The following is a 22,354-nucleotide window of genomic DNA, read 5'->3' on the forward strand; positions in this document are numbered from 1 at the left end:
TTTGAAAAATATGTGGATATTTCTCCTACATTCAAATATTTAGTTTAACATTAATATATATATATTTAAAAATAGCCAAGTATTAAATAAAAAAAAAAAAATAAGATCATTGTCTGTATTTTCTTCAAGTTCATTCAGGCTTGAATTTGTTTGTCCCTTTGGATTGGACTTCAGTTTGTCCAAATATGGGGCCGATCAAGTGATCGTTTGAATTCCCAAACTCCAAGTCAAACTGTAGCCGAATCACAAACTAACCATAAAGGACAATGTTCATTGCTATGAATGCTGGTATATCAGATACCCATGCATATTCAGTTCCTCCCGAACTGCTAAGAGCTGAGTGATAATAGCCTGAACTAGATGAAGGGTACAACAGGAATGGTTTTATTCAGGCCAACTTGCTGGCTTTTTATGCAAGCCCACAGGAACGGGGCTTACAATAACATATTCCAGGGGCATTCCCCACTGGACCTGAGTGGGCACAGGGACAAAGTACATACTGTAGTTACATTGGCTCTCAGGTCTAGGACACTCCCACATAGAATACAATAATCCTTCCCCTTTACTTAGGAGATAATTTAGTCAAGCAATTATCTACAAACAGAAATAACACATTTTCACAAAACCCAGAAAGTGCCTTAAACACCAAGGTAACCCCACAAAAGTCATATCCCCTGATAGCCCCAATCTGGGGGACCAACATATCCAAAAATCACCCAGATCGGTTCAGGGGTTTGGGAGTTCCATGGAAGTAATAATTTGACTGACCGCACATGAGGCTCCTGCCCAGAAAGAATCCATGAAATCAGACTGTGCGGTCGGTCTCTTTTGGGAAGTCTAAAAACCAAACAAATCCACAAACTGTTCCCCTGGCTCATAGGTAGCGTTCGTTCCCCTAATTTTTGGGGACAAACCTACCGAACAGCGCCCTCCTGGCTGGTTGGTGAACAGAAGCAGGCGTTCGTGTAGTTTGACCGGCGTTCAGGAAGTCAAGTGTCCGATTTTAGTTCCAGACACTCGACGACCAAGTCCCGCTGCCTCTGTTCGTGCAACCAGATGGCCGCCGTTTTCTCCATCACGTGGTGTTCGGTTATGCGAACGGTGGCCACACAGAGATAGCACTTAATTCACAGTTTTTAATGTTAAAGTTAATGAGCCAGGGGGGTGGTCGGTGTTCGGTAGTTTTAGCTAATGAACGGGGAAAATACAAAGTACTGAACCAACCAGGGTAGTTTCTTCACATTCATGCATGATCGTTTTGATTCATGATTTTTAGTTCTGCCCGTTTCACCCCAAAAAGATGATTCATGGGGATGAAAGATGATTGATTGGCTTGGGAACAGTCACAAAATGTTGATTTTCTTTTCACAGATCAAGTAAGAAGTGGAAAAAAAAACTCTCTCTCTTTCTTTCTCTCTCTGTATATATGTGTGTATATATATATATATATATATATATATATATATAAAATTGTGTATATATGTATATTGATAATATAATATTTGTATAAACATATAATATATACATATAGATTTATTATTATATATTTTCTTTTTTCCCCTCTATTGGTTACTTTTTCTCTCTTGATGTGTGAACCAAATGGTTAGAAAATGTTCCTACCAGTATACTGCAAAATACATTAATAATACATTAAAAATATTTGTTAGGTATATCTATGATTTATGAGAAAAGGCAGTGTTTACATTTAAAAAGCCTCAGTGAACATGCTATAGACACTAGAACCACTACATTAGCTTTTATAAAATCCTTTGTTTATAGAATCACAAATGGGGAGCTTTTGTACAGAGTGAAATTATTATACCAATAAAATTTGCCAGAATTTTTTTAATGACTGTAAACTCGAATAGTTTTTAAAAATGTATATCAAAAACTTTGTCACTAAACAATTATAAGAAGCAGTTTTTAGTGAACAGATGTTCTGTATGCAAAACATTAATATCACTGGCTATGTGAATATTCTGAAAAAGACAGGAAAGTCATGATCTAAATTTTAATTTTTAAGTTTTAGAAGAGAAGAATATTTCTACGCATATTTTCCCCGTGCTCACAACTTGTTTTTATTTTTCTCCTCTTCAAAAATTCTTGAACGTATTTCTGTAGTTAATGGTAGACTGCATGTGATAAATGCAGCCAATTTATTTCATTTTGGAGACTTGGACATTTTTTGGTTCATAAATAAAAATCTTGGCCAACAACATTTCCTAGAAGCGGCACATAATTATTCTTATTAATGCTGTAGTAACAAAATATTTTTGTCTGTTGAAAAAAAAAAAATCTAATATTTTACAATATAATCCATTTATTTGTATATGCCTCAAACAATGTTTATCAGAATTCACCTATTGAGGTTGATCAGAAATAGTATATACACTTATAGACTGTTTTTACTGAGAAATTTAAAAGACATATTTGATAAGTTTTATATTTTCTTTGTAGTGGTTTACACAACAGATTGAAAAAGGAATAAAAACATATTCTGCTATATTAAAACATTGCGATGAAAGGTAAATATATGTTTTAGAAAATATTGGTATTTATTTTATTTTTCATTTTTGTCGTAGTAGTAGTTTTCTGCTTAAGATATGATTGGCCCTATGTAGGTGTGGGTTTTGGTGTAACACTAAATATGCCTACCCATGCATGAGCTTCTTTAACAACCAAAGATATTTTCACTTTTAGAGAATGTACGCAGGGTAAATGACTACTCTCCCTAACCTGGCTCTGTGACCATCGGGGGCCATTGTATTTTTTGAGAAGACCTCCAAAGGTGATATCCCAGATTGAGTTATCAATGGCCCAGGGGTTCAGTAGAAGTAAGACTTTCCTCAGGGTGTCTCTTGCGAGTGCTACTACCTTTTTGTTTTTCATCTCCATCTTCTTTTTTCACTTTCCTTTCTTTTTCAGAATATTCACATAGCCAGTGATATTAATGTTTTGTATACAAAAAAATCTACTTAGTGTTCCTTTAACTATATAATATAGATAGATTTTTTCTAAGCGGTTCTGATGCCAGGCGCTGTAGCTCCACCCCCGGTTATGATGAAGCACGCGCGCCGAGTTCATGACGCTAATGACGTCACCGCAGCACATGCGTGCCGACGTCATGATGCTAATCCCATCTGGCCCGCTGAAACGTCCAGATTCAAACATTTTGGGGGCATGGATTAATATGTAAAACAGAATACAAAAAGCTGGTTCACCCATAGGACATTTCCCTGTTGAGGTTCTAACTTCAGTTCCCAATAGTGCTGTGTATTCTATGTGTTTATTGTGTATTGATCTTGGCTGTCTGACTATTCTCTGTTCTATTGTCCCTGTACCTCACTTTGTACCGTAGTATTTCTGGCTTTCCTGAGTCGGCTTTTGTACCTCGCCATCGTGATTTCTGGTTCCCTTGACTTTGGCTTGTCTCTGACCATTCTCTGTCTAACACTAAATTCCGGTATACGTTCTTCTATTACATCCTGTGATTTGGGTCTCTTAGGAATCCTGACAGTGAGACAGTGCCTGATTTCTACAGCCTTCATTAGAAGTCCATTATTTTGTCTTGTATATTTTGACCATGAATATTTCACAAAGATTTTACATTTATGAAATACATTGCTCATTAATACATTTTTGGAGACAAGCTGCTATACATAGAAAAAGGTGTAAAATATACTGTTTACTTGCTATATACATTTTTTACACTATATGCTATATGTTTAGATTGTACCAATACATTTTATTATTTTTAACAAGTCCTCTAAAGCCTTTGGAATCTTCACAGGGGTAGTGCCATCGCCATATAATTGGCACAACTCCATCACACCTCAGAGTCGGAATTGGAAGGCTCTGAATAAGGTGATCATCACATGTATTCCTACCTTTCCACCTGATCTTAACAGACTGCACATTGGTTCCCCTCTCTTATGTTTTCTCTTTGAGATATACCCTATAACGAATTGGAGGTGTGATGCTGCCATAAAAGCATTACAGCTTGATTACAGAGCCAGTATCCATACACAGGCTCCTTTAAATGTGAGTGCCCTGACTTCACCACCACCTATTTCATCTTATTCCATGTACCATCTGCACTATATTGTATTTTTTGACTTTTATATGTATTTCAAGCCAAGGTTTTAACCAGGTTACGTGGTGTAAGTTTACCTCACTTATGCACATATCTTTTTTAGTACTCCACTTAAAGGTGTAGGTTTTTGCTTACACCATCTCACAGACAAAAAGAAAAATATATTTAAGCATTCCTCACATTTTACATATGCAAGTCCCTCCTCCGTTAGATGTTCACCAGTCTCCACTCCTTCAAAAAAATCATTAAAAACTCACTTCTTCATTAAAGCATATCAATTAAACTGTTAATAGCTCCCGACTGATTCCTCTCTTGCAACTGTCACTAGTCTAATACTATCCTTACCTTTTGTGTCACTTTACCCCACTCCCTCTAGCATGTAAGCTCATTGAGCAGGGCCCTCAACCCCTCTGTTCCTGTGTGTCCGACTTGTCTGGTTACAACTACATGCTTGCTCGTCCACCCACTGTAAAGTGCTGCAGAATTTGTTGGCGCTATATAAGTAATAACATATTAACAATAATAATGTCAATGTTTCTGGTGAGGGGAAAAAAATGGCATTTTTACATACATGTTGCATTTTTGCAGAGTATTTCTTACACTTGATATGTACCACTGTCATAAAATCCCCCAAATTATGCTCAATTACATTTTAGGAGTAAAACAATATGCCCAATGTATGACCTAGACACTATTTTGTGAAGTTACAGTGCTGTAAAAAAAAAAAAAAAATGAGCGCTGCAAACAAGCATTTAAATGGAGATTTAAATACCAACTATTACAATTTGGTGTGATCAGGGTTAAATCCCTGCTCACACAAGGGAGTTCCAGATATCAATGGAAACCTGGGGCTCCCCTCTGTCAGCTGGGGTCATTTTTAATAGGGTCTGAACAGACCCTGGAGGGTCACCCTCTATGCCCCAATGCCATTCTGATCAGTGCTGGGCATTTTCAGTTGCCCAGCACAGATCGCATTGCATTGGGCATAATGTCTTCAATGTAAGAGATGGGAGACTGCAATACTGAAAATAGCCAGTAGATGGCAGCAACATACGACGGTCTATTTTAGTTTAAAACCACTTTACTAATATCAGTACTGTTATTAGTATAGGGAAACTTTGGGGATTAAGATTAAATTAAGGATTACAATTAAGGATTATTTTACAGTTTAGAATGAGTACTAGATTTATTATCAGGTTTATTATTGGGTTTATTGTTAAGTTTATGTTTAAGATTAGGTTTATAATTAATTGTAGTATTGGGATTATGTTTCAGATTAGGATTCAGATTATGGTTCAGATTAGGATTAGGGTCAGCACGGGCATCCCTTGCTGAATATAGCAAGTGGATTCCTCTGCTGACACCAGCAGGGGGAATCATTTTAACACTATTGCTAAAGGTAGGATTGAGATTAGGATTAAGGTTATAATTAAGGTTACACATGGGATTACGTTATGGGTTAGGATTGTGGTAAGGGTTTATTATTAGATTGAGGGTTAGATTTGGGATTATGATTTGGTTTAGAATTAGGGCTTGGTTTAGGATTAGGAATTTAGATTGGGATTTAGATTAAGATTGCTACCTTCCAAAGATATACATATGGGGTATATTTGTACTGAGAAGATGTTGCTGAGTACAGCGAAGATAATTTTATGACAGTGGATTTAAAAAATAAGCATCAAAAATACTGTGTATGTAAAAATTTTAAAATAAAAATAAATGTATATAGAATATAGAATGCACACCATAACAATCTCAAATAAATATTTACATTTTATTATGTACAAAAAAGTACCAGAATGAAAACATATAAGAAAAAAAATATTTAAACAAAGTAACAGAAGTAAAGGCAGATACAATAAAATAATAGTAATAAATTACCACAAAAATCCTTACAAGCCTCAGACAGAAACACGAGTCACCAAACCCCCCAACGTTTCGGCACCAACTGGCTGCCTTTATCAAGGGTACCTGTATCCATGTTCAAATGTGTCTGCTTATTAAGCCCTCTTACAGCTGATGGCCATTTCCCCTTTTCATTTTTTTCGTTAACGCTTAAATTCCCTTGTAGAGTCATAGTGATTTAGTTTTAAGTGACTATTTCAAGTTAAGTGCAATTACTATATCAGTAAATATTTTTGTCATTTTTCTCTCCGTCCAGTTATTATCTTATAAAACAAAAAAAATCTTTCTAAACGGATGTTGATTGAGTGACCTTGACAGTGTTACTTATATCATATTTCTGTACTATCAACTAACATTATCAGTGAGTTTGTATATACCAATGTATCCTATTCATATACTTAATGTATAATATTGTAACCCAGTCAACATGATTGTCCATTAGCCATTCAATATAACATTCAAATCTAAAAAATTAATTCATTTTTTTAAATTGCTGCAATTAGTATTTTCTTCTCTCCCTATCCTTCATCACTCATCTTCTTTAATCTGTGACTTTTTGACTTTTTACAGAATCTTCATTAGTAGCTATTATAGGTTAGCCAGTAGATTCAAAAGAGTTCAGTTGGCCCTGATGAATAATTAACATCTTAAATGGAAAGCCCCATTTGGATTTCAGATTATGTTTCTTTAGAATTGAAATAATAGTTGTGAAAGATCTTCTTTTTTGTCTAGTGCTAAATGAGAGATCTGGAAGAACAATTATCATTGGGAATCAACCATCTTTGATAGATTTTTCTGTTAGCCTTGAGTATTCTCTCTTTAAAGTTCATATGAGTAAAAGCTTGCTATAACATCTCTAGGCTTTTCCTTTGCGGTACTTTGGGGTTTATGAATTCTATGACATCTCTCTCTATTATTTCTTCTTTGTCATTAAAGGGTATGCCCAATGCAGTGATATATTCTTTTATGATACATCTTAGCTCTTCTTGTTTCAGATTTTCTTCAAAGTTACGAAATCTTAGGTTTCTCCTTCTGGAGCGGTCTTCTAGGTCGTTTATTTTAGAATCCATATAAGATAATTTTTTTTATATCTTAGTATTTTCTTCTTTTAGAGAATTTAGTTGGAATTCCAAATTTCTATGTTAATCCTCCATGTATTGAATTTTGGTTGTTAATTGGTTGATTTCTCTCTTAATTTCTTGCTTGATTTCTGCAGAATTGGTGGATATCTCTTTTTTGATCTCCAATAATATATTTTGCAGGATGGCATTAAGCAGGTCGACTTCTTTTCTATCTATTCATATTTCTGGTTCTCTAATATCTTCTTTTGATATGGATTCTCTGATGGAGGAATTCGTTTTTTTCTTTTGAACTTTGTGGGGAAAAATACATTGAGAGACTTTTGTCTTGTTTTTGTACATGTTTTCTGATCTTAGGTTATTTTAGTAGCCACTATTCTTCTTCATGTCACTTCTTTCTTCCCTTTCACCCTTCTTAGTTTCTCTTTAACTGCTATTGTTTTCTAAATGGAATAAAATGGAATAAACACAGGCAACACTCCAATAGTAAGGATGGTATATTTCTTGTCCACACCAGTTTATGGCACTTTTGTTCTTGTAACTCCATTATTAAGGGTGATAGATTTTTCCATCCCTATAATGGTCGCTCTTATAACATAAAAAAAGCTTTTATGTGTGAATCGACTTATGTAGTCTATATTCTTAACTGTCCACTAAAAGTGGCCAGAAGGGCACATAGATAGGACCTCCAAAATTAGACTCCAGTGGACCTATCTACGTGCTCTTCTGTCCACTTTTAGTGGCAGATTGTTTGTGAGTGGAATATTATCCTCTTTTTATCTTGTTATTCTGTACGTTTTTACATTGTTATGTTTTCTACACGTTTATAAAGTGATTAAAGCTGGAAACTGGGATTATTGTAAAACCAGCATTTATCAGGAGATTGAATACTAATATATATACCATTTATTTAATTTGTGATTTTACATGCTTTTGTGCAGCACACCACCCAAGTTTGCTTGTTGTTTCTGTATATCACAGTTTTGAAGTTAACTGGGGTGTAGGTGTTGTTTTAGGGTATACACTATATTTGTGTGTTTTCCTGTTTTACTACAATGAAACCACAGACAAGTGAAGTGAATAACATTGATTATATTGCTACAAAATGGCATCTGTCAAGGTTTGGGATATATTAGGCAGCAAGTGACTGCTCCTTCTTAAATTTTATGTGTTGGAAGCAGGAAAAGTAGGCAAGCAAAATGATCTAAATGACTTTGACAGTGGCCAAATAGTGATGGCTAGACAACTGGGTCAGAGCATCTCCAAAACGACAAGTCACGTAGAAAGTTTTGCAAGGAAGGACAATCCGTGAACTGGCATCAGGGTCATGGGTGCCGAGACTCATTGATGCACATGGGAAGTGAAGGCTTGCCCGTCTGGTCCGATCAAACCAAAAAACGACTGTAGCTCAAATTGCTGAAAAACATAATGATAGCCATTATAGAAAGGTGTCAGAACCCAGTGCACCTACCACCTGCCTAGAGATAGTTGCAGATGACGTACACCCTTTCATGGCAAAAGTATTCCCTTATGGCAGTGGCCTCTTTCATCAGGATAAGGCATCCTGCTACACTGCACAAATTGTTCAGAAATGGTTTGAGAAACAAAGAGTTCATGGTGTTGCCTTGGCCTCCAAATTCCTCAGACCAATTTGTGCATCTGTGGGATGTGCTAAAATAACAAATCCGATCCATGGAGTATCGCAACTTGCAGAACGTAAAGGGTTTGCTGCCAATGGCTTGCTGTATTTTTACATATATTTATTATATGATTTTGTATCTGTCTTCAATTTTTAGATTACATTTATTTTTCTCACACCTACTTGGTATGTATGTATGATTCCACACAGTGTGTCTAGGGTTAAGTACATTGAGCATGAAATACATAAGTAATTTTATCTTCTGTCCTCTGCCCACCGCCATTGTTTTTTTTTTTTTTATTGTGTGCAATTGAAACCAAGGTTAGCATTTGTAATTCCATTGCAAATCAGTTTTACCGTAAGAGCTTAGAAAGCTTACATGTGCAATGTATATGTTGACATTCTAAATCTAATCCTGTCTTTCATATGGAAATGCATCTTTACACATTCTCTTTTTTTTATTTGCAGCCCATACATTATAACTGAATATATGGGAATCAGGAATGAAAGCTTTATGAAAGTAGCTGCTGTAGGAACCTGGATGGGTGACTTTGTGACTGCCTGGATGGTAAGGAAACTCCAACTGATCTACCGTATCAACTGCATGTTGGGCACTTTTGATATTGTTGGTCACTTGTCAGTGATTTATACACAAATTAAGGAACAGTGCACACACAATGATACCATTTTAAATTTTAAAAAGCTTAAAATCACCTATCTCCACAAACCAATATGGGGATTCAGTTCCACCATATGGCCATATTGTGACAAGACCACCACTACACCACATTACCCCAATATCGGTGGTTCTGACACTAATTCCAATGCAGGAGACAAATAATATAGTGCTTGTGACAAATGATCTAAATTGTATTTAGTTAATCTGTTGTAAGAGCATTGTGAATATATATAATGCAAAATTAATGTGATTTAAAAAAATAAATAAATACAAAAGTGTAAAAACTAAACAATTAAAGTGATTGTGTTTTGATGTATATACTCACAATGAATTTCATATATCTGCTCTATATAGATTGAAATGTATAATTAAAGTGGCATTGCTATCCAAAACCTCCTCAATTTTATACTTTCCTGAGGTCACACCCACAGTTTCAGATGCCCCTTTGAAGGTGACCACGGGAAAGAATACATTTGAAGAGGTTTATATATATATATCTCATTTAGGAGGCCCATTTTTACAGTGTTTTATATATTCTTTGTTGTCATTAACATCAAGAATAATGGGTTTATTGTTTATTTATTAATTGGGGATAGGTTCCTGATGTTGTATACACTGTTTCTTAGCTGTAATAGTATCTCCATGTCCAATATCTATTTTCTACATATCTACATATTTTTTAGATATCTTTGAAATTTCCTTACACTTTCACCATATGTGCTTCAAGGTTCATATCTCTTGGCACATGGTCTGGCATTTATTTGAAAAATGAGGATATATCCTGGATGGTCTCTCAAGCATTAGACACCATCTGTTAATGAATTTGTAGTAGAGTTCAAAATTATTTAAGCAGTATAATGTATTCTTCATTTTTTGCGAGTTGCTTACTTCTAAACTTCTTGGTTAAAGGTCTTGTTAGATTGTATGAAAACGGAACTTGGTACTTTAAAAAAAAATACATTTGCCATGTGTTTAGCAATTTTATATATTATATGTTTAAGTACATTTTAAGTTTATTGTAAATAAGATATTGGCTTCAATTTATTTTAATAAAAGAACCTTTTAACATTGAATTTAGTTTTACTAGAGGCATACCTAGATGACTTTATACCATGGGTAGAATTGCATGTTGGCATCCCTGAAATTGTAATCTTTTTGTTTTATACTTTGAACTTCACCAACAACCTTCTGTGTGTATTTCCTAACACACTTGTGGTTTTTCTAATGCCCACTTGGACTCCTATATTTCAACTACCTAGAGGCAGAGAATTTTGAACCTTAATAAAAGTATGTACACAAAACCAAATCTAGCAGGAATGCCGAAAATACACACACACACACACACACACACACACACACACACACACACACACACACACACACACACACACACACTCACTCTCACTCTCACTCACACACTCTCACTCACACACTCTCTCTCTCATATACACACACACAATTTTCATTTTATTATTTTATTGTACAAAGTCCAAAGTATTTTATGTTTGTTAAATTCTTTATTATGGTTTGAAGATTGTTGACTAAAATTATAAAATAATATTTCTAACATGAGTCAAGATTTAATATATTTGGATAAGCTTTTAAAAGGTTTTTTTAATATTAAAATAAAACAATATATTCTATAAATATACAAAAGGTATAAACAATACCAAAATATTAAAATATATTTCACAATATTAAATCATTTGAAAAGTCTATCCAAAAATATTACATTGTTTGAAAAGCTTTAACAGTTTATCAAAAAATATAAAATCAAGGCCATATTTAAACCCCCATTTATGAGAGGGGGGATGTTTTCTGGTTTGGGGTTAATGGACAATGACACCTCTTCCTATTCTGATGAGAAGGATTTTTATTTTATTGAAGTTTCTTGATAATAATAGAGGCACACCTGCTGTAAACATTTCATAAATCTGTAGTTGTAGCCATTGGGCTCCAGGGTTTAATTTTGATTTCAGTCTTTTGATCACATCCATGATTTCTTCCAAATGTTATTTGTTTGGAGATAACACTTGGGAGTGCTATATTTTCAAGCTATGTTTTTAAGGTTATTGCTCTGACTTTTGATTTGATCTTCGTTTTTTTCTTAATGGTATAATTTGCTTTATTTTTTTTATTTTTTGGTACTGAGGTTTCTTGCTCATGTAATAATATTTTGCTGCTTCTTTTATAAAATATTATATTGACTTTAATTTTCTTTATATCGCCTTGAATTTTGTGACATTTTATTAGAAAATGTTCTTCAATACTGTTTTAGTTTCTCTTTCTGATTTTTCTAGGTGGATGGGGATTCCTGATAAATGTTCCTTTTATCAATTCTTGAAGTCTCCTTTATGAAACGTCTCCTGGTGACACTTGTCAAATACATTTATAGGTTACTTTCCATAGCTCTTCCATCAATTTCTTTTTATTATGAAATTTCTCATTTCTGCCCACATTTTTATTATATTTTTGTCATCTCTGAGCATGGCATCGTACAGTTTTTATAACTTATTCATGCTTTTTGAATATAATTGGTTTCCAGGAAAATCTGTCTTATTTTAGTTATTTATGCCAACATTTTGCTGATGGACACTAATGGAATATGTCCTTCATTAAAGGCATACCAAACCTAGGAAAGACTAGTCAGTGCTTTTTGTTACTAGATGCAACATATTTCCGACATTGTATAGTTTATAGGTAGAAACACTCTAAAATGCGGTGTGCAAACTCCAGGAGAAGGCTAGTGGCTAATGGCTAAGGTACTATGTATGGACAATAACAGTGGAATAAAATTTGTGGAATAAAATAGGTAAAATTGGATATATTCTGTGCCTTTAAGTGCTCCATATGTGTGGTATGTCTTTAAATGCAATAAGGAATCATGGATAAAAAACAGATAGATAGAAAGGGGAAATGAATAAAAGGAGGTAGAAGAAAAAAAGGAGAAAGAGATAAATAAATATAAAGAGAAAAATAAAACGAAATAGAAAAAAAAAGGATGTAAATGCCAATGAGTTAAAAAAAAGGGAAAAAAAGAGTAATAATAATAATGTAATATGATGAGAAAAATGAATTAAACTCCTGGATAGGTATGCAGCCAATATGTGCAGAACAGGTGTCTAAATCCCCAATAGTGTAGTATGGGGTAGATAATGCCTGTTCCAAATAATATAAATACAAAAAGAGAAGTCCTGCGCTTAAGCAGCAAGGACTACAACACACATCAGTCCCAATATATAGTAAAAACCAAAGAAAAGAAAATGTTACTTGCGCTTTCTCCTTAATCCCTATGTATATTTAGACAAATGGAGGTCATTTAGTTGCTCCAATGGCCATTGGAGGGATGCCCGCCTGCCAACGTCAAGGCAGACCCCCCTAAGCGGGTCCTAACACTGACCCTTCAGCCTGCTTCCTTGAGCTTCTGGCAAAGATATCTCTAATGAGACAGAAAGGGGTATTTTTTATATACACCCCTTTACTTATTAACCCTTAATAGGGAACACATGGGATGGGTAGCAGCATTGTAACCAGGCTGTGTGATACAAAGTAAATACAAATACAAAAAGAGAAGTCCTGCGCTTAAGCAGCAAGGACTACAACACACATCAGCCCCAATATATAGTAAAAACCAAAGAAAAGAAAATGTTACTTGCGCTTTCTCCTTAATCCCTATGTATATTTAGACAAATGTTCCAAATAATATACTTTGTAGTATCAAAGATAAAAGTATCAAAATGTTAAGCAATACAGTACATGGAACTGTTAGCTTTGGCGATATAAACAATGTATCGCTATAGACTGAAGCAATAAAAACTGGATATATTTATCAAAAAATGCCAGTTTGTTTAATGATTTAAAAGATATATATAAAATGGTTAAAAATGCAAAAGTACAGGTCAGATGTAGTTCATAAGTGCATTACCAGACTTGTGTGAGTCAAATGACAGCAAGGACCTTCAAATAATTTGAAGATGGATATGGATTGAGTTGACAGATGATCTGTATTCCGGCTGCCGGTGAGGATGGCATGGGAATGAGTGCATGTCCCGAACAGAAGCCTCACTTTGGGAAATGTGCAGGACAGACCATTCCGGTTGCAGTTGCAGGTCCTGCATGGAAGAATGAACTGCTGCTGGTGAACGCGGTCTGCTTCTATATTCTGCTATGTATAGTATAGTTTGCTTTTAGTATATGTTTGAAGACTTTTAAAGTTTTTAGTATATGTTTGATTACTTTTGTTTCATTAAGCATCTTCTACTTGGCTAATGATTTATATTGTTTTTATCTATAACCATATTAACATTTAAGCCAATATGTGTTCCTTATTATATTATTAATTTAAGTCTTTGGATTAGATTTAATACTTTTATTAAATACTTTTTTTTATTTTTTATTTTTTTAATTCTTTATTTTTGTAGTGCTTATAGATGTAACAAGGTGCACATGCGGTACCCCAAAGGCAATCCACATGCTTTTGCAAACATTAAGTACAGTGAGGTATATAACAGCTTTTGCACATTTTTAGTATTAATTTGAGTAAGATCAGGATGTAACAGTGCTTGTAATTATTCTTGGCATAGTAGGTGCAATCTAAACAACTGGTTTTACATTAACGTCTGGCTACATTGGTTCTGTCATATTATGTTGAAGTCGTCGACTACAAAGTGTATGTTTAAAACTATAGTTAGGCTTAGTCTGCGCGTCTGTCGATCTGTTAACATCACAAATTCTGCATACATAAGGGTTCACGTGAGTACTACTGGTTGGCATTAAGAATTGTCTACATCGTTAACCAACATGTTATACTAGGTCGCACGTTTGTTGGTTCTAAGCCGTGGCAGGAAACATAAAAATGAAGAAAAAACAACAGGCCATATAATAACATCTGACCACATGAATTGTATTATATACTGCTTATGAAATTAACTTTAAGGTGTATGTTTATAGCTATAATCAATCATCAATCAGTCTGCACGGTAACTGATCTGCTGACCTTCTAGATTATGCGTATGTTGCAATTCAAGTGAATACTGCAGACTAGTACTAGGAACTGACTGCGACTCTAATGTACAGGTTATAGTAGGTCGCTCATTTGCTGGATTCGTGCTGTAGCAATAAGGGTAACGAAATTAAGATTAAGATAACACAACATTCTAAACAATAACTTCTGATCATATGAATTCCTGTGAGTGCTGCTTGTGTAATCAGCTCCAAAGTGTATATTTAAAACTGTGTCTAGGCGACATACAAGGTCTACAGAGCATGTAACAGTACTTTTCAAGTCAAGGAGAATATCGTTGCATTCGGTTATTACTAGCGTGTGTCAGGCCCAGTAACATGGAAGTAAACCAGAAATGAAATATCAGTGAGAAGCTTATGCGAAATGTATCCTTAGCATACGTTAGCAGGTGGCCTAATGCAGTGCCAGTGTATGTTATAATTCGTGGACCTTGTGTGTATGGTGTGCTCTGCTGATCAAGACCTGCTTGAAGCATACCTATATATGCTGGGTATAGGGAAATGTGTTAGTCTCTTGGCTGCCTGCCCCCTTGGTGTGGTTAAATTGTTAAACCGTGAGATAAATAAACGGAGAAGTGAGTGCAGCTGAACTAACTGGTAGTGACTTGTGTTCCGCTAGTGTGGGTAGTTTAGCCGTGCTGTATATCCGAGGAGAGACTAGGTGCCAGGGGGTAAATAAAACCTAGGATGCCTTAGCTAGGATGCGGGCGTGCTGCCGTTGGGCGACCACTTAAGGCAGGAGCCTACTAGTTACCTCGTGCCGGAGCAGGCGGTGGGCCAGTAGCAAGGGGTGTTATGATTAGTACTCACGGTGTGTTGAGCAACAGGTGATACGAGCTACGGTAATGCCTGGGCCGCAATCAACTAGCAGTGAGACATTAATAGGAGGCATGCAGGAGAAACATAAACAGTTAAATCAATATTAAAATTAAGATGATCGAAACCAAAAATAACACATGGAAACATTAGTCAGGCCTGCAGTATGTGGGTTGCTTGGCCTCGTAGTATCGGTCACTGAAACCCGGGCAGGGTGTTAAATCTCTGCATTCCAGTCATGTGGTAACTGTAGCATATGGGTCGGGTGTTAGTCCCTGTGGTACAAATGGGGTTGTTCGGGATGGGTCCCAGGTGCGGTTCGGGGATGGAGTGCTCTGGCAGTGTGGCGGCGTGAGGGAGTCTCGTGGTAGGCCCAAGGCCTGCAGTAGCTGTGCTGCCTCGCTCATGTCGCGGATTTGGTGGGAGTCTGTACCCTGATGAATGGTTAGTGTGTGAGCTGGCTGCCATCGATATTGGAGGTCCCTTTTTCGTAGGAGCGTGGTGAGTGGCCTGAAAGAGCGCCGCCACGCTAGGGTGTCGCTCGATAAGTCCGCATAGAAAGACAGTGTCATGCCCTCGAATTGGAGTGGTGGTTTTCCCCGTAAGGCGGTGAGGATTGCCGTCTTGTTTTGGTGTGTGCGGAAGGCTAGGATGATATCCCTGGAGGCTGAAGCTGGCGCTTTGGGTGAGATGGGGATACGGAAGATACGTTCAGGGCCCGTTCTTTCAGCTTGAGTGTGTGACAGTATGGTCATGAGCAGGCGATTAATGAGTGGTGGTAATGCCGCTGTGGGTATCGCCTCAGAGATCCCTCTCAGTTTAATATTATTGCGCCTTCTGACATCCTCTTGGTCCGCCATGCGGCGCTCCATGCTCCGCTGCTGTTGTTGTAGGTCACTCACGGTTTTTTGGAGTTCCCCAATGTCTTGGGTGTTCTTTGTGGAGGTGGTTTCGAGGGTGTCCATACGGGTCGTCAGGCCTCTCAGGTCCCCCCTTAACGCCAATATATCTGCCTGCAAGCTGGTTTGAAGATCTGCGAGCAGTTGTTTCAGGATCAACGTGGTTACCGGAGAAGAATCCGGTGAGGGTCTGTTAGGCTGTGGAGGTATTCTTGGCGCCGGAGCTGGTGTGTATTCTTCCCCCGACAGGTCATCGGAGAAGTCTGAGCAGCCTCCGTGGAGCGCCGCCATGTTGTGCCCGCTGGCGCCATGCGCTTGTCTCCACATATCTCCTATCGTAAGCCCTGGGGTGGCTTTGTCTGCGTGGATTTTCTTTGACTTGCGACCCATGTCGTGGGGGGTGTACCAGGGTTCCCGGTTCTGTTCTGGGGGGTACACAGTTTGGGTATAATGACCCGGTTTTCTCGTTTGGGCCTAGGAGCTCCGATTTGGTGCGACTGCTGTCTGCTGCGGCTAGGCTCCGCCCCCTTATTAAATACTTTTACTTGCTTCGTTCCAAGTGAATGATAATCTTAAGTACTATTTGCCCTCAGGCAGCGCTAGCAAGGGAGGCATTATGTGAAGGGTTTCCAGCAGTTCCTAGCCAGCCACCACATTAAAAAAAGATTAAAGGGACTCTCCAGTGCCAGGAAAACATATCCATTTTCCTGGCACTGCAGGTTCTTGCAGTGGCCCTCTCCCTTCCACCCCCATCCCATGTTGCTGAAGGGGTTGAAACACCTCTTCAGTGACTTACTTGAATCCAGCGCCGATGTCCCTCGGCACTGGGTCAGGCTCTGCCCACGCTCCTCCCCCGCCAAAGTCAGCCGGCCGGGGAGACCTAATGCATGCACGGCAATGGCTGCGCTCACGCATTAGACCTACCCATAGAAAAGCATTATTTAGCCATACCTAAGTGAGGGGGCAATAAAAATTAATACCTGTGAAAAATAAAATATATGTAACATTCACTTTTCTTGTAAATCTTATTATTTTCATTCCTTAAAAGTGCAAATAAAATTGCATAATCCCATGATATAAGTTTTTTTTTTAAATAAATTAGCTTGCAAAAAAAAAACAGATGAAAAAATAAAAATTGTGCTGCTACAAAAATAAATTATTCTTTGCCCCATGAGGGCTTTGTGCTGAATCAGGCTTAAAAGTGGGGAAAAAAAGAGTTAAAAAAAAAAAACTGAAAAAAAAAATCAATTTTCAGAAATAATTTACATTTCACTGTAACTTTGCAAAAAGTACCAAAATGAAATGCAATCCATTTTGATTGATTCTGATTTTTACTCCGTTATATAGAGTGGAGAAATAAGGACAAACTTTTAGAAATCAAAGTAGTAAGGGTAGATGTCTCACAGTAAATTATCCCGGCACTCAAAATCACTCTTGGCAAAATGCGTCAGAAAAAATATTTTGCCCCAATGTTTAAAACAACATAACAAATAAAAAGCTACCTGCCCTCTGTATTAAACCCAAATGTATAGTTAGAAGTATACTAGATGCTAAGTTTTAGTATCACTGTAATGGCCATACTATGTAATCTCATCTGCCAACATCAGAAAAAAAAAACATTTATTAAGAACAAGGATAACAGTTTATCTGGCTGTTTTTATCTCAAAGGCAAATATCTCAAATTAGACAGATGTGAGTTTATAAAACCATACAAGCTAATTAACTGTGAGCAGGAGACACCTGAAGACAGCTGGCTGGGTTATCCCTGCACCCAAATTCCCATTACTCATGGTGGCTGCATTGGAAACCGAATACTTTCCAATTTCTAACTAAATCACTTTGCTCATTTACCATAACTTGCAAATAAACCGTGCCTTAGACTTATTGTATGTAAGTCGAGAAATCCAACATGCTACAACTCTAGTAATCTCTGCAGGTCATTTTAAAGCCACGAACACACTTCTAAAGATATAGGTTAATATTCATTCCACCTAACCGCTAGCTGCGCCTCACCTCTCCATCACACGAAATGAAAAGCACACAAAGAACTGTAATTTATATCATTAAGCACAGCCTTAAAATATCAGTTTCCGATCACATAGTTTGAATTCACACATAATTCACTATAATGCTATATATTGAGCAATGCCATTCTTTTTTGTTTGTCTATAATTTGCAATCCACAGAGAAGGAAATAACGAGAGAAGAGCTTTTGAAAGACCTGACACTAGTGCACCGTGTACAGTATATTAGCAAAACATTTATGTAAATCATATATTTTCTGGAGTTCTCTTCCATGTGATACGGTATTGTTTACTTGACATTCTCAGCGGAGATATGTGTTACTTTGTGTTTGCCTTCAGTTCAGACCAATTTCTGATAACTCCCTGGAGCATAATATTCTCTGCAAAAATTACGTTTCCTTCTGGGAAGGGATCCTGAGGTCCATTGCTGACTGTTGCTCACACATTTAACTTTGGAAACCTTCCTGGATTACTTGACCTCTTCCCCCCCCCCCCCCCCCTCCCAGATAATCTTTGTCGAATAGAATATAGCACACACTTTAATATGGCTTGTTTTTTAGGCAAATAGATCAAGATGGTTACCTTGGCTAACATTTCCTGAATCTGACTCAGATATTCCAATGTGGGCTTCACTCGACATCCCACAGAATATATTTTTGCATGTTCTTTTTTTTTTCTTTTTTCCCCCCTATTAGTGTTTTGGCTTTTGAAGCTTTGTATTGCCTTGTTATTTATTATTATAGATTATTGTTTATGTAATTAAATGTGTATATAAAAAAAGCCATCGTTTTACTCTTCTAAGTGTTCTATGCAACTTACTTAATGTCTTCCTGGAGACCAGATTTTGACTCCTCAACCCCTTAAGGACCAAACTTCTGGAATAAAAGGGGATCATGACATGTCACACATGTCATGTGTCCTTAAGGGGTTAAAGAGATGTCTAGAGTTTTGAATACTGGGTGAGATTTCTCACAGGGAAAGGTGATCACCTTGCTTATATCTTTTCACCAAATCTAGCTTCTCCATTTGACCCTTGCACATCACCTCTAGACATAGCGATTACAATCAAAGAGTCCAGATATTAATAGCATGGAGAAATTAGGAATACTAAAATGTGAATTGTCAGGAATTCAATTTGAGTTTTAAATTTTAGGGCGGAATAGCTGAACGGTAAACATAGCGACTTGAAGACCTTTCCGATTTGGCTAATACAGCCTAATATTTGAGATACAATTTAAATAGAGTTTGAATATCCACCAATTCACTCTTTAGTGGATAACCTTTTCAGATGTTACATATCCATTATCATGGGATTCTAGGATTAACATTAACAGGTTAATATATTCATTATGATAATGTCAATTGACACCTGCATTTATTGCTCTAACCTCATAACATGGAATTTACATGTGGCCAGGTCTTATACAGAACTAAATCTGGACATCTGTGTAGTGAAGTGAACTGCAGAGTCTTGCTGAGATGGCAATGAAGACAAAGACATCCTCACATTTGGAGTCACATGCACCATCTTAATTAGGACACAAGCCAAGGATTAAATGGTCTCAAATAATTTGCAGAAGGTATTGAAATTAAGCAAGCTAGTTGGGCCAGATGGTCCTTACATGCTGTCACTTTCCATATTTCTGTGTTTAATTTATACTGCATAGTTTCAGCTTATCACATGGTTGAGATTACAGTGGCAATACAGATGGAGTCAAAGTTTTGTCATTAGAACTTGGCTTCAGTTCTATCCTAAGCCTGTGTCTGTTATAATGTGATGAGAGATTATGTCCTGATGGTCATTTCAATGCAGTTTCACTGAGTGGGGCTTTGCATTAAAGGTTAGGAAAACCATTTCAGTGCAGGGAACCCATAGTCGTTGAACATGCCATGTGTTGCTATAGAATATCTCAGCGCTGATTTAAATGTTGATAAAAAGTGTTTTCCCCAGTAAATTCTATTGATGATCGATCATTTTACTTATTTTTTTAAGTTATACCATATTCCCTCCTCTTCTCTCAAACCAATTTAGCTCATATTTTGTTCTTTATGCAATATAATTGTTCTGTATTCTACTTTAGAGAGGCTGTGAGTGAGCTCTTTAATTTAATTTCATGTGACATAGTTACATTGCTGAAAAGGGACAAGCGTCCATCAAGTTCCACCTTTCTCACATCTGCTTTTGCTGTTGGTCCAAAAAAAGGCAAAAAAAAAAAAAAAAAACACCCAGTCTCAAGCCCTTCATTTTACAGCCTGGGGGCTATTGACTGGAAGAGGTCAAAATGTTCTGGAATGCATTCAAAAGGTATTTGATTGTAATTATAGTTTGGCATTAAATAAGGTTTATTTACTATTCCTTTTGTAATTACTATGGGCATGTGCAAAGGACATATAACACTAAATCTAATAAGGGATATAAGGCACTACATAATAAAATATAACTTAATGCATTTCATCAACATAAAGAGATAGCTGGCTAGGGTGTGCCCAGGATTTGGGTCTTATGAACTTTTTATTAATTGAAACATTTTTGATGAATTTTTTCTGATTTTTTTAATATAACATTTTTATCAAGTTTTTCTGATGAATTATTGATGAATTGTTATTGTTTTCTGATTTATGTATATGATGCACAGAATATGAATTCAATTTGTACAGTAATAGTGTACATAATATGAATTCAGTTTTTTTCCAATTAATTAAATATTTGTTTATATATATCATAGGTAGTCAACCTGGTCCCTACCGCCCACTAGTGGGCGTTTTCGGATTTCAGGTGGGCGGTGGAGGGTTCTGTAGAAAACTCACGGTGGGCCTAGTTGACCGTGGACCAAGGCCGGCAGGGAAGATCCTTTCATCTCCCCTGCCAGCCCATGCAGAGCCAGCCTTGCTGTAAGCCCTCTCGGGCTGGTGAGGAGATCAAAAATGTTCCACACTGGCCTGCTGGCACTTAGTTCCAGCAGAGGGAGGGAAGGGCCTGGGAGCCTCTGTGTTATTCCCGCGAGCAGCCTGGTCAGATCGTTGCCGTGCATTACCATGGCAACGCTCCGATACAGTGCTGCGCTTGCAGGAGGACAGGAGGGTCCATCTGCAGCCAGAGGAGCTGCAGGCTAGAGTGAACATGCCACCACTGGACCACCAGGGCTTGCAGCATTATGTACCCCCTACCTGGTAAACGGTAAGAAGAAGGGAGGGGGAGACGTTAAGATAGATTTCCACATCTCACCCACCTGCACACAGCATAGACCCTTTGCACACTTTACACACACACAGACTGCCCCGTCATACACTACACCCCTCCCACACACATACTGCCCCCTCACACTAACACACAGACTGCCCCCTCACACACTGCACTCCTCACACACCACCCCGCACACACACAATAGCTACACACAGCAACCGTAACACACACACACACCACCCCACACACTGTCCCCTCACACATACTACACCTCTCAAACACACACACTACACCCTTCACACACACACACACACACACACAGCACTCCACAGACACACATTAAAAAAAAAAAGTAGAATCGAAAATAGAAAAAAAATATCATACTTGCGCCATTAAATTAGTTCCTGTGGCACTGGTGGGCGGTAAAGAAATGTTGCCATCAACAAAGATACAAAAGTGGGCGGTAGGTATTAAAAGGTTGACTACCCCGATATAGATTAATCTTCATGCGAAGTGATGCACTAATTGATTACTTTTATTTTTTGTTTACACTATCCATTAAATACCTTTTTTATTTTTTTAACGTAAAAAAACAAAAAAGGGATAGCTGGATACTGTAGAAGGCTCTCTGTAACATAAAGGCGTTGCTACCATCCAGTAGATTCAGGAACCAAAATGGTAAACGAAGACTTTATTTGTAAAAATAGCTTTAACCCCTTAAGGACCAAGCTTCTGGAATAAAATGGAATCATGACATGTCAGACACGTCATGTGTCCTTAAGGGGTTAAAACAATAATACAAAAAAAATCACAATGCGTTTTACACGGATGATGTGGCCATGGACAGCATAACGCAGAGCCAAATTGTCCTATCTGTCTTTTACTTAGGTCTCTATGAGCGTTTTGCCTGTGTTTGGATTTATTTGTTATAGTTTGGAAGAAATACAAAACGGCTTTTTATGCATCTGGTCACTAGTTTTTTTGTACATAATTTTTAAGCTTGGATTTTTTAAA

At 37.1% G+C, this 22,354-nt stretch overlaps 1 protein-coding gene across 3 annotated transcripts in view; it reads left to right on the plus strand.

Moving 5' to 3' along the window:
- TMEM117 (transmembrane protein 117) overlaps window positions 1-22,354 on the plus strand; it is a 231,348-nt gene that overhangs the window by 85,781 nt on the left and 123,213 nt on the right. For all 3 annotated transcript variants that reach the window (XM_063446943.1, XM_063446944.1, XM_063446942.1), the window contains exon 4: window positions 9,185-9,284. In XM_063446943.1, coding sequence (XP_063303013.1) covers window positions 9,185-9,284 — 100 coding nt within the window. The remainder of the gene's footprint in view (window positions 1-9,184; window positions 9,285-22,354) is intronic.

Source organism: Pelobates fuscus, chromosome 3 (genome assembly GCF_036172605.1).
Source record: "Pelobates fuscus isolate aPelFus1 chromosome 3, aPelFus1.pri, whole genome shotgun sequence".
NCBI classification, from domain to species: domain Eukaryota; kingdom Metazoa; phylum Chordata; class Amphibia; order Anura; family Pelobatidae; genus Pelobates; species Pelobates fuscus.